A 14202-nucleotide genomic window follows, 5' to 3' on the forward strand; every position below is an offset into this window, starting at 1 on the left:
AGCCATGGAGACAACTTTAGTTGGGCACTACATTCTCCCATGTGTTACTCGAACCATGTCCCACAGACAAAACTCAGACTCTTCTTCAAAGTCGGAGATATCACAGCAGCCAGCATCTTCAGAGTTTTGAACTGGGGGCTCAATTATACTGAGTGTTGGCTCTTCATCTGCACATTTGTCACACTGATGAAGGCAGGCACTCCATGCAATAAAGTTCTTTGGCAAGAATTTCCCCCTTGTGTAATCTAAGGTTGTGAACACCAAGTATTCCAGATAGAGGGTATTGTTCTGAGACTTCTTGCATATCAAAGTCACCACATTCATCCACTATGAAGACAGAGAACTTCTGAGTGACTTTCTTTAGTTTGTCTGTAATAATATTGACTATTTCTGCAGCTGTTGATACCCCTTCACAGTGTTTTGTTATACCCTGTTGGAATGCAAGCTTCACAACTGACAATAATGTCAGATTAAAAAAAAAAACCCTGCAAGAAAGATTTGTTGAAAAAATAATAATAATTCCCATCTGTTTTTGGTCATATGTCTATATCTATGTTACCCTATGTAACCAATATAAATAGGTATTACCAGTTACATTTCTGAGTCAAGTTTTAAAATTGAAGGAATGAGGTTTTCTTTTTTCATAACATCATGTAATTACTTTTTCTCCACACATCTTAAATTTAAGGGATATGGGTTGAGAATGATGTGGATGTTCTTAACTACAGTTAGACATTGCTTCTACTGATTATTTTAGTATGCAATTTATCAATACAGCTTTTAAAACACCACCAATAAATATCAAGTCTTACCTAAAACCAAAAATGTTTCCAACAAAATTGTCACTCAACCTTTGGACAAATAATCATGAAAAAATGTCTCTTTTGCATGAAAAGCCTAAAATTCAAGTTGTAACAAAAGAACGGAGCATACAAACCTGGAATAAATCCACTATTCTATATACTGAGACAACTACAACCCCTGGCAAAAATTATGGAATCACCGGCCTCGGAGGATGTTCATTCAGTTGTTTAATTTTGTAGAAAAAAAGCAGATCACAGACATGACACAAAACTAAAGTCATTTCAAATGGCAACTTTCTGGCTTTAAGAAACACTATAAGAAATCAAGAAAAAAAGATTGTGGCAGTCAGTAATGGTTACTTTTTTAGACCAAGCAGAGGAAAAAAATATGGAATCACTCAATTCTGAGGAAAAAATTATGGAATCACCCTATAAATTTTCATCCCCAAAACTAACACCTGCATCATATCAGATCTGCTCATTAGTCTGCATCTAAAAAGGAGTGATCACACCTTGGAGAGCTGTTGCACCAAGTGGACTGACATGAATCATGGCTCCAACACAAGAGATGTCAATTGAAACAAAGGAGAGGATTATCAAACTTTTAAAAGAGGGTAAATCATCACGCAATGTTGCAAAAGATGTTGGTTGTTCACAGTCAGCTGGGTCTAAACTCTGGACCAAATACAAACAACATGGGAAGGTTGTTAAAGGCAAACATACTGGTAGACCAAGGAAGACATCAAAGCGTCAAGACAGAAAACTTAAAGCAATATGTCTCAAAAATCGAAAATACACAACAAAACAAATGAGGAACGAATGGGAGGAAACTGGAGTCAACGTCTGTGACCGAACTGTAAGAAACCACCTAAAGGAAATGGGATTTACATACAGAAAAGCTAAACGAAAGTAATCATTAACACCTAAACAGAAAAAAACAAGGTTACAATGGGCTAAGGAAAAGCAATCGTGGACTGTGGATTCAGTGATGAATCTCGAATCTGCATTGGGCAAGGTGATGATGCCGAGAAATTGTGTTTGTGCCTGGACATGCCAGAACATGTCCCATGAGGCTTCATCACGGCGTTGCTTTGCGCCATGCGGCACCGCCGCGACGCGCGGAATTCCTCTGCACGTCTGTCTCTATGTGCCGAAAAAGTGCTGATGTCCACGTCTTTTCACAATTTCTGTGCTAGTCAGACGACGTCCCGGATAAAACACAGCTTCCAGTTTGGAAATGAACGGCACATTCCACTGTTACAGGAGTTTTTGTCATGGAAAGAGGAGCGGAGGCTTCGCAAGGTGCCGCATGGCACACAGCAACGCCGTGATGAAGCCTCACGGGACATGTTCTGGCATGTCCAGGCACATCCACAATTTCTCGGATAATCACTCGATGGAAAAACCACCGACAGCTGTCTGAACGCCATCTCAAAGCCGTCCTGTGAGACCAAAATGGAGGTGTTCCTTTGTCTCGCTCCATCAGCAAATCGGTCGTGACGCACGAAGCCTCCGCTTGGCTTTCCATGACAAAATCTCTTGTTAAAAGTGAAATCTGCCGGAAAATGGTTGATGTCCAGCTCTTGTGATAACCAGAGAAAGTGCACACGACCATCCGGCTCCACAGAGCCATCCGTTTAGAAATGATCCGGTGGTTTGTGGCTCTCGATGGCGGCACGGAGCGCGGCGCGCCGAGCGTCTTTAAAGCTGTAGTAACAGTCCTTATTCTCTGTGAAGCCCGTAAAATTTTCACCGAAAGCCAGATAAATTTTTCGAATGGTTTCCAGCTGCCAGTCTCTAACAGTTTCTGGAAAAATTCTGATGGAAAAAAAGCCCAAATCATTCCGCTATTTCCTGACAATGAAGATCCGCCGAGGGGGTGGACCACTGCTCACTCAAAGCCTGCTCACAGGCGAATGACGCAACCGACAGGCGTGGAAAAACTCAGGCATGTGCATGAGGGTTCAAGCTTGTCTGACGCAATCACACGTGATTCAAATCCATATTGGTTTTGAAAAAAATAATAAGGTCGGATACTTTTCTAATAGACCTCGTATACGTTGACATACGGGAAGTGACACAGGCTGCTGATGTCTCAATGGGACTCACGGTGTCATCCTCCAGCTGCACCAGAAAGTTATCTAAGCAACCGTTTCCTGCAGCCCATATAAAGGTGAAGTCATCCTCCTCCCTCAAATACCGATGATTCCATCAGATCTACCTTTTCCAGTTCAGAAGGCTTCTGTTTCCTATCAAGCCGTGCTTTGCCATGACCATCAAAAAAAGCTCAGGAAGAGGTTCTCAAAGCCACTGGTGTCGATCACCCTGAGCCTTCTTTTCACATGGCATGTTCTACGTGGCAGACTCACAAACTGGAATCCCTGATAACCTCTTCCTCTTCACACCAAATGGACAGACAAGAAACACTGTGTACAACGAGGTGCTGTAAATGAGCTCTCTTCTTGAGGCAGCTTTAGTCACGCCCTAACAGTTCTCTGGAATCCGTGATAGGTGGGAGGTGATAGCTTTGATGGTGAAGATAAGGTTTTCATTTCAGTCTGAATCAAACCCGCCCTGGAGCAGGTAATCGACTAGCATATGTCCCAGAACATGTATTCACTTATTCATTGCTTGAATAAATCATAAACTGAAAAAAAAGTGTCACAGAAGAATACCTATTTTAGGGGTATTTTATGGTATAACACAAAAATAAAAGAAAAAAAAAAGCAAGCACTTGTGTCCTTTTTAGACACTTCTAAGTGCTAAAACTTGAAAGAGCTGGTAGTTTTGCCCCTGAAAACAATAAAAAAAAAGCAACACTCAGAAGTACTTTTTTGTTATCAGGGTTCTCACAGTATATGGGGGAACATAGCGGGCCATAGCCATGCAACCAGCACTGCAGGCGTGAGTATTGTCAGAGGGTGCGGAGCATCCCCCGAGAAAATTTTTAAATTAATAACCCTTTGAAACATTATTTCCTGCATTCTGAGGGCCACTTTGTGCTGCTAAATGGGACATTAAATAACTTGCCGGATGCCCTTTAAAAAAAAAAAAAGGAAAGCCCACCATATGGTGGTTAAATCACAGCATAGGTGCCCCAAATCACAGTATAGGAGATCCAAATCACAGCAAGAGGCTCCCTATGCTCAACTGCGCTGGATGAGAACCCTGGTTATGAAAAAATGTTTTCACACATTTGTCATCAAGTTGTGACTCAAAGTTTGAACACTGTCACAGGTACAAAGGATTTTTGCTCCGCACTTGTATTTAGTGCACCAGTGCAGAAATCGCAATTTAAAATTCACTAGCGTGTTGTCTGTGGGGATCCATGGGCTCTAGATTTGGTACTGTTTACAAAATAGGTAGCTGACATTTTTCAAGGGTGGTAATAAATTATACAAATTCAGGGGTCGAAATACATTTTGTAACCTACTTGCACTGGTGCTAGTAACAAAAAAATTACTTGCACCAAAAAAAAGTTACTTGCACAACCAAAAGTCAGTCTTATATCAACTTTAAAACTCCTCTAATGTGTCAGACTCTTCCTCTCTGGGGAGAGTTTGAGGGGAGAGTAGCAGCAGCAGCGGCGGCAGCAGCAGTAGACAGTTTTTTTTTCACGTGCGCGCGCGAACGAATCGTCCGTGAAGATTATTTTATTTATTAACTACACAGATGTATAATAAAACAAATGTTGACTGATTTATAACACAATGATGACAGAGTCTGAGGGGAGAGAGAGCAAGGAACTGCAGTGGCAGCCAGTTTTTTTGTCTTTTCTTTGTTTTTATGTGCGTGCGTGAACAGGACAGGAGGTCCTCAAACTGGAGCTCCTGCAGCTCCAGTTATTTGCTGCAGCTCCTGCAGCAAATAATGAAACTCCCCAAATTGGGAACGTCTCATGAGGATGTTGTGAACCCAGGGATGGCGCCGCTGGCGACGTTTGTCAGCTTTCCACAACAAATAGAGCACAGCAACTCGCTCCCTGTGTGAAAGTCATAAAACGCAGGGAAGACGAAAACAACACACTGGAAATTGTTTTTTTCCTTATTTATTCCTTTACTGGTGGAAATTGTTTTTTTTCCTTATTTATTCCTTTACTGGTGGAAATTGTTTTTTTCCTTATTTATTCCTTTACTGGTTCATTCTACTGCTGCTTATAGTTGACAAAACTTGGATAAAGTTACTTGCACCAGTGCTAGTGCAGTATAAAATTACATGCACTGCTCGAATAATACGTGCACGTACTAATTTGACCCCTGGCAAAGTTTCTATAATGAACTGGAATGGTGTGTGAGCCCAGAATGTTTTCAGAATTTTAGACCTTAAATCTCAACAGTTTTAGAAGAAGAACCTGACCCTTTTATTTCCTGTTAATTATGTAATTTTTATCTTAATTTACTGTCTTAAAGTATTTATAAATTGTTTAGGTTGTTGTTATCATATACACACTATTATTATTATTAGTAGTAGTATTTTATTATTACTTCTATTGTGTAATTTGGGTTAGGGTTAGGGTTAGGGTTTTCACTTTCTTGTGCCATCCATGTATTTTTAGCGCATTTACAATTATATTGTGTACCTACATTGAACTTAATAAATAAAATCATGCACACACATATAAAGATGATTTATCGCCCCCTGCTAGAATGGCGTGTGCATCCAGAATGTAATTAGCAACGTCCATTGTTCAGTGTTGTTAACTAATATTCATAGTAAGTAAGTCCCTTCGGCTGCTCCCTTGTTTGCACTTGGGGTCACCACAGCAAATCCAAGGTGGATCTGCATGTTGAATTGGCACAAGTTTTACGCCAGATGCCCTTCCTGACGCAACTCCACATTACATGGAGAAATGTGGCAGGGGTGGGATTTGAACCCGGAACCTTCTGAACTGAAACCAAGTGCATTAACCACTTGGCCACCACCCCTGCGTTAACTAATATTCATAAATACTCCAAAAATATTAGTCCTATCAACGTACCATTTTGGAGGCATTCATCCTTGACCCAAAATACATACGCATAACAAATGCCAAATGTCAGGTCTCCCCAATTTGTCTGTGACCAATGTTATACGCATGCACACACGGACACACACAGAGCTTTTTGTATTTTTTTGCATTCTACCACAAGCAAGTGCTTTTATTTTTACACACCCACAAACAGAGATGGTGACGGAAGACATCAAATGCAGTATAGTTTTCACTTATGGAAACAGCAACACGACACTTAACTAAATTAACTAACCCAATTGAACTACAAAATCACAATAAATCAATAACACTAACAACAGTGTTAAACTAACATGAACCACAATAACAACATTTAAAAACCCCAAAACCCTGAACTACCATGGCGCATTGTAGGACAATGTTGTTTACTGTTGTTAGTTAATATCACTAATTTCTCCAAAAATATTAGTCCTATCAACTTTCCATTTTAGCAGCACTCATCCTTGACCCTAAATACATAACCATACCAAAAGGCAAATGTCAGCTCTCCCCAGTTTCTCCGTGATCAAAGCCACACACACACATGCACGTACACAGAGGCCACTTGACTATTATAATATAGATAGCAGCAGATTTGAGTAGCTGCAGTGAATGACTTGTGTTCATGTGAGAAAAACATTCGAGGGGAACAAAAAATATATATATAAAAAAAGTATTTGTGAGTAAATACTGTACAGGTGCAGCTGCCATTGCATCACTTCACATACTGATTTACAGATGTGCAAGTTTTGGCCATGACTTCACATTTTTTTATGCAAGTGTTTTACACCAGTTACTGCAGCAATTGGAGCAAAACTGAGTGCACAATTTTCTTAATTTCTGATGTGCAACACAGCATTTGCACACCTGTAATGAAGAAATTGAGAAGGTTTAACTGTTGAGTTGTTTGTGAGAGAGAAAAAAAAACTGACTTCAAATTTACTTAAACACACACACACACACACCAGCCACAAATTAATTAATAAAAACGGACTTGGAAACAAAGTGCCAGGCACTGTTAGGAATAAAAATAATCATTAGAGTCAAACAGGAGATTTTTACAAGTTAAAACTTACCGAAGGAAATTCAAAGTCCTTTTGGTTTGCTTGGTTCAACACGTAATCAACGCGGTGTTGGTTTGCTGGGCAAGCTAACTCACACAGAGGTATGAGTGTACTCATGGCAGCAACAATTGTCTGGAGGAGAACAGAAAAGCATGACTTGATACAACAATTTAAAAGCCCCATAAATAGAGAGAAACTACTTCATAAAGTCCAGTGTGGTAGCTTTTCAACACTTTATCTTTTATTTTTCATTTGGTGTTTTCACACCTGAATGGCCAGACCAAAGTCTACTCCAAGGTTTGTGTTTTGCTTTAGTTTTTTTTTTTTTTTTTTGGTGACTGGGTCCATTGCTTTCACATTCCAAAATTACAGCCTAAATCAATGGGGGGAAATGTGTGCATGTTCATGTCAGTTCCTTTTGTTGCTGTTGTGGTAGTATTATCACTGTATAACTACCAGCAGCAGCAACTTCACATGCTGCATGGAATACTAGTCTTAATTTGCCAAATGAACAATCTTCTTGTGTAAAAACTATCATCACTTGCAAGAAAGGACCAGACGAATGCAATAATCTACCTCACTACGGCAAATCAGTGGAGTGTTGACAGGCTACCTTTCTTGAACTTCCTGTAATTGGTCTGAAAGTCCAAATCATCCAGAAAATTGTTTTCACACTGTAAACAAACTAGACTGTGGTGCAATTTAAGGGTCGGCAATGTGACCTAAAATTAATGTTACAGTATTTTTCACTTTTTGGACAGTCACAGTATTATAAGACAGCATTGCTAGCTTTGCAAGATATGATTCCTTTAATAATAATCCTTTATTGGAGCAAAAACTTAACCTGGAGTGTTTTCATTTTCAAATCTGCTCCTTCAAAGTTCAAATCTGGCTAAAGAACTTAATTGAATCAAAGATTTTTTAAATTTTTATATGTTTAGAAGGCTTGTGGCTGCGTTAATTAATAAATGTTTAAGACTTAAATGAGTCAACAAAGCAAAAAGTCCACTGGTTCAGTTTAACTAGTTCCAAGACCACCATATAAACACAGACATGCGGTCGCACAGAGGGCCGGCCCCACTGCCTTACCCCAGACCTCAGTCGCCACCCTTCCCTCCTTTCCCCACATGGGAAGGGGTGGGCACACCCACCCGTGTCGGGGTCTCGACCGGAGAGTGGCAGTCTCTAGTGGTGGGGACAGCTGGCTCCAGTGATGGCCAGTTCTCAGGTCCCACATGCCCCTTAAAACACCGTGAGCCACAGGGGTCATGCATTCACATCTTTTGGCTACAACCTCAGATCAGATGAGACAACCAGCTGAATTTAAACATACTGCTGAATGCAGGAAAAGAGCTGTGCCAAAACGTTTATTGACCTCAAAATTAATAGATATTTGGCATTATTTTTTGTTATTCATCTGTGTAATTTTTCCTTGGGATGTTGGCAAAAAAAAAAAAGGCCCAACGTGTGTTCGGTGTTATCATGGTGTTGATAGTACTGCGCAATGCATGTGTGTACTATCACACTGGTGATAACTATGACACCAGTGTACTGCCCACCCCTAGTGCAATTCAATCCAGATCAAAAATCGTCTGTTGGGCCCACACGAAGGTCTGGGGCAGCTTTCACACCTCTCAACTGAGAAGTTCAAGTGGAAAGGAAATGAGGTGTGAAAACACCCAGTGACAAAAAAAAAAAACCTGTTTAGCTGATCTATGAATAGCTTCACTGCATTGAACTACTTTAAAACCACGAAAAAAATGCTGCCAACTCCCAAACAAACATATTTTGTTGCCCATTAACATTACTGCCACTACACTACAATTTTATTTTTGTAATGCTCAGATTTGCGATATAATACTAATTTAATGGGGAAGGAGACTTTAAAGTGCCAGCTTTGAGGGGCAAACAGATTTCAGTGTGGTAACACTTAAGCTTCTCATTTTCCTCCCACTCTTAATGTTCTGTCATTTACCAGTTTGTAAAATTTGAGGAGAAAATAAATATCACCAAATCTCTCATGTTCCCCACCACAGCAGGAACCAGTACTATCTGCAAGATGCTTTTAAAGTAGCATCAAAAGTGGGTCCATTTCTTACCTCTATAGCTTCCTTAATGTTGTTTTTAATGTCGTGAATTTTCTGTTTTTTCTCCCTGTGAAGGACAAAGAAGAGTTTGAAAGTGACTTACTGTTTTTGCATTATTTTGTACAAATGCTATAACAATTAGTAACACATTAATAAAAAAAAGAAGTCCAAAGCAGCGCTCCACAGAGGATCACGGTGGAAAAAAATTCTTTGACCAGCTGTAAACAAGTGTGCTTAACCATCCAAATATGGATAACACAAATGTATAACTTATGTGGACGAACCCACAGGTTATTCTGAATTCTGAAACTTAAAAAAAAAAAAAGCTGAAGGCTTTTCTACCTCTGCCAATAGTTTCTAAGAGGAATACACAGTGCAACATGAAGTTCTCCCTCTGCTCCAGACGCACAAATACATTTACTTTACTAACCACACACAGATACTGAGTACTCGCTGTTCTTGCTGATATTGATGTCCCACAAATGAAACAACATTTGGCCTCCTTACACAATCATGTGTGGCAGGATGTCTTCTAAATGGCCAAACTGTGGCATAATTTAAAACAACACTAAAATGCAACGTGTCTGTTGACTTATAACAAGGGCATGCACGGTTACGATTATGGCAGCAACCAATGTTTTGCGTGACTCCTGTACACGTATGATTAATACATGTTGCAGTGAAAATATTTAAAGAAATAATTCTGATTATTTCAGAAGATACATTTCCAACAATGAGGAATGATCATTAGTGTGATTTAAGCTTTATCTGACATTAAATTGAGAGGAGGTTAGTTTAATGAACATAAGAGTAACACCCAAGCTGGAAAAGGTGAAAGGACCTGTGTCTATATACAACCCCTGGCAAAAATTATGGAATCACCGGCCTCGGAGGATGTTCATTCAATTGTTTAATTTTGTAGAAAAAAAGCAGATCACAGAAATGACACAAAACTTAAGTCATTTCAAATGGCAACTTTCTGGCTTTAAGAAACACTATAAGAAATCAGGAAAAAAAAATTGTGGCAGTCAGTGATGGTTACTTTTTTAGACCAAGCAGAGGGAAAAAATATGGAATCGCTCAATTCTGAGGAAAAAATTATGGAATCATGAAAAACAAAAGAACGCTCCACCACATCACTAGTATTTTGTTGCACCACCTCTGGCTTTTATAACAGCTTGCAGTCTCTGAGGCATGGACTTAATGAGTGACAAACAGTACTCATCAATCTGGCTCCAACTTTCTCTGATTGCTGTTGCCAGATCAGCTTTGCAGGTTGAAGCCTTGTCATGGACCATTTTCTTCAACTTCCACCAAAGATTTTCAATTGGATTAAGATCCGGACTATTTGCAGGCCATGACATTGACCCTATGTGTCTTTTTGCAAGGAATGTTTTCACAGTTTTTGCTCTATGGCAAGATGCATTATCATCTTGAAAAATGATTTCATCATCCCCAAACATCCTTTCAATTGATGGGATAAGAAAAGTGTCCAAAATATCAATGTAAACTTGTGCATTTATTGATGATGTAATGACAGCCATCTCCCCAGTGCCTTTACCTGACATGCAGCCCCATATCATCAATGACTGTGGAAATTTAGATGTTCTCTTCAGGCAGTCACCTTTATAAATCTCACTGGAACGGCACCAAACAAAAGTTCCAGCATCATCACCTTGCCCAATGCAGATTCGAGATTCATCACTGAATATGACTTTCATCCAGTCATCCACAGTCCACGATTGCTTTTCCTTAGCCCATTGTAACCTTGTTTTTTCTGTTTAAGCCCCTTTCACACCGGGGCTGCTCCCAGTTGTGCTGTGCGACGCCGCGTGGGCGCAACTCGTTGCCGAGACGATGCAGCTCGGCGCCACAACAGCGCAAGGGACGCAAAGGACAGATTTTTGTCCCGCTGGATTGCATTGTTTTGGAACTTTTATCCCGCCGGAGGCTGCTGCAGTATTTGTAACTCACTGGAGTTTCCTCTGCTGCAGTTTTTTATTTTTTATCTCGTTGGAGTCTCATCCCGCCACAAGCCTTTTTTTTTTTTCGCCGGACTCTGCTGAACTTTTATTGTTTCCGAGGCCGTTATTGTTCCTGACCAGTTAGAAAATGCCACAAAGAGTAATTTCATCTGGTTCCAGTGATGTGGAATCATCTGCACCACCGTCGGAACATAATGTTGCTCCAGTACAGAAAAGGCAGAGACAGGTGAAGCTTCCTCCGTTTAAAGCTGCGTCGGACAAACACTGAATCGAAAATATGGAGTGGGTTCAGCTGCACTCGATGCTGTATGACAAGGCCTGTGAAGAATATAACAACAAAGAGGCCAGGAACCAACTTTATCAGCAGAAGGCCAGGGAGTTGGACATAGCCGGTACCGGTGAGGAACCAGGCAAGCGTTTGCAGACGTGGGTGAAAACGCAACGTGATAAAGTCGGCCGATTTATGAAACTGCCCAAAGGCGTCTCTGGAAGTGGAAGTACCCGGCTGACCACAGAAAACACGCGGTTCCTGAAACGCTTTGGCTGGCTACATCAATACCATAATGTAAAGAACGTCGGAGCCTCCAGTATCGGTGGAATGGTAAGTACATGATATTTTTCCATTTTGAGTCCTATCCTATCTCTTTTAATTGTACACTGATATCACTGTCCCGGGCACGCTTATTATTCCATTTTGTCAACCTCAATCTTGCCAAGTTGTGTGTGTGTGTGTGTGTGTGTATATAACTTTATTATTAACCTCGTGTATGTGTGCATGTATACCTTTATTAGATGTATTATTAACCTTGTGTGTGTGTGTGTGTGTGTGCGTGCATATATATATTATTAACCTTGTGTGTGTGTGTGTGTGCGTGCATATATTTATTAATCACCTTGTGTGTGTGCGTGCGTGTGTGTGTGTGTGTACACATATATATATATATATATATATATATATATATATATATATATTAGCGACGTGTGTGTACTGTGTTCAGAAAACAGACAGGATGAGAGGCAGAAAATGAGGCTATAGAGTGAGAGGCAGCAACTGGCAGCACATGGCAGCAAAACTCGCAGCGCAACGTGACGTCATTTAGCGCAAGCCGACACAGTACTTAACCGGCAATTAACACCTGACAGCGCAGTTTTTCGGCGGCGTCAGGGAGCAAGTGGGAGCAACTGGGAGCAGCCCCGGTGTGAAAGGGGCTTTAGGTGTCAATGATGGCTTTCGTTTAGCTTTTCTGTATGTAAATCCCATTTCCTTTAGGCGGTTTCTTACAGTTCGGTCACAGACGTTGACTCCAGTTTCCTCCCATTCGTTCCTCATTTGTTTTGTTGCGCATTTTTGATTTTTGAGACATATTGCTTTAAGTTTTCTGTCTTGACGCTTTGATGTCTTCCTTGGTCTACCAGTATGTTTGCCTTTAACAACCTTCCCATGTTGTTTGTATTTGGTCCAGAGTTTAGACACAGCTGACTGTAAACAACCAAGATCTTTTGCAACACTGCGTGATGATTTACCCTCTTTTATGAGTTTGATAATCCTCTCCTTTGTTTCAATTGACATCTCTCGTGTTGGAGCCATGATTCATGTCAGTCCACTTGGTGCAACAGCTCTCCAAGGTGTGATCACTCCTTTTTAGATGCAGACTAACGAGCAGATCTGATTTGATGCAGGTGTTAGTTTTGGGGATGAAAATTTACAGGGTGATTCCATAATTTTTTCCTCAGAACTGAGTGATTCCATATTTTTTTCCCTCTGCTTGATCTAAAAAAAGTAACCGTTACTGACTGCCAAAAAATTTTTTTCCTGATTTCTTATAGTGTTTCTTAAAGCCAGAAAGTTGCCATTTGAAATGACTTTAGTTTTGTGTCATGTCTGTGATCTGCTTTTTTCTACACAATTAAACAACTGAACGAACATCCTCCGAGGCCGGTGATTCCATAGTTATTGCCAGGGTTGTAGCTTTTTGAGCACTGTCGTCTTTTTTCAATTGCTGCAAAGGAGAATGGTATGTATGCAGCCTGCAGTAAAAGTGCCACATCCAGCATCTTTTGTTCAGAGTGCGCAACCTTTTTTGTGCACCTGCCCCGAGCACTTGGAGTTGAAAACTTTTCAGAAAGGTACTGATGTCATCAGCGCAGCACTTTTTCAGACAAACAATCAGATAAGCTAAAACATGTCACTCTAACCACAAAGACAACTGAAGAAGCAGCTTGTTTCTGCCATCTGTCTACAGTCAGTTATTATGTCACACAAAAGCTATCACAAAAGTGAAAAAAAGATCATCTCTGGGAGCAGATTGGACAGCCACTATGTTCTTGTTGAGGGTGAGTGCTTTTATCACTGTGCATAAATGGTTTATTGTTGACATAGAAATAACTCCCATGAATGGCACTATATATTTCATATATTTTTAAGAAAGCATTGGGATGAAGCACTCTTTAGGACTCTGTGCTTTTCTATCATGAATAAATAAATAAATGCTACACAATGCAGTTTTATTTTGGTCAATCAATAACACAACTGTAACAATTATCTCCTCTGACATAGTCTCAAATGGCTGCATGTAGACATTTGGCCAAAATCTAACCTTGTAAATTAAGAGAAATGTGCCAACAGAAAATGTAACATGGCTTCGCTGCAATAATCATCGTAACTGTGACAGCATTCTCATGCAAACTCAGATATATGCAGATCCACAGAGGATTCTCATGCCTGCTGTATTCTAAAAAAGTAAACCAAAACATGACGGAAAGATTTGTGACAAGGAAGAAGAAAAAGAGTAATTTTCATCAAGTAAAAATCCTGTAAAACCAAAATAGGATGGATACTATACTGCCCTTGAGTTCCCTGTCAGTTTTGCAAGAACTTTGTGGGTTTCTGCAGAGAAATATAGGCTGTGTGAGCAAATTAAAATGTAGTGTTTAATTTGTTTAACAGTAATGCTCAATTAAAGTGTGCAGGACATGTGGTTGAAAGTGTTTTTCATTTAAAATTCAACTTAGTGCATGTACCAAATATGACTAATGCTTAATTAGAAAGTGAACTTTTTCAGCTTATGAAGAAAGAGCTTGATGGAAAAAGTATGGACACCACATCTATAGTAAGTCATGTCAAACCTGTACATAAAAAGTTCCTATTAATTTCCTTTTTACTCTCTCTGCGGTTGATGTCCTGGCCCAAACCCTATTCTCACATCATTCTCCCCATAATCAGTGGATGCTCAATTAACCAAGTAAAATAAAACACCAGGTTTCTTCCTGTTAAAA

General features: G+C 40.0%; 1 protein-coding gene across 1 annotated transcript in view; it reads right to left on the reverse strand.

Annotated features, from left to right (window-relative positions):
- LOC117506590 (guanine nucleotide-binding protein G(s) subunit alpha) overlaps window positions 1-14202 on the reverse strand; it is a 120890-nt gene that overhangs the window by 91285 nt on the left and 15403 nt on the right. The window contains exons 3-4 of the mRNA XM_034166101.1: window positions 8954-9008; window positions 6867-6986 (exon numbers count right to left, since the gene is read on the reverse strand). Coding sequence (XP_034021992.1) covers window positions 6867-6986; window positions 8954-9008 — 175 coding nt within the window. The remainder of the gene's footprint in view (window positions 1-6866; window positions 6987-8953; window positions 9009-14202) is intronic.

This window comes from Thalassophryne amazonica, chromosome 3 (genome assembly GCF_902500255.1).
Source record: "Thalassophryne amazonica chromosome 3, fThaAma1.1, whole genome shotgun sequence".
NCBI lineage: Eukaryota > Metazoa > Chordata > Actinopteri > Batrachoidiformes > Batrachoididae > Thalassophryne > Thalassophryne amazonica.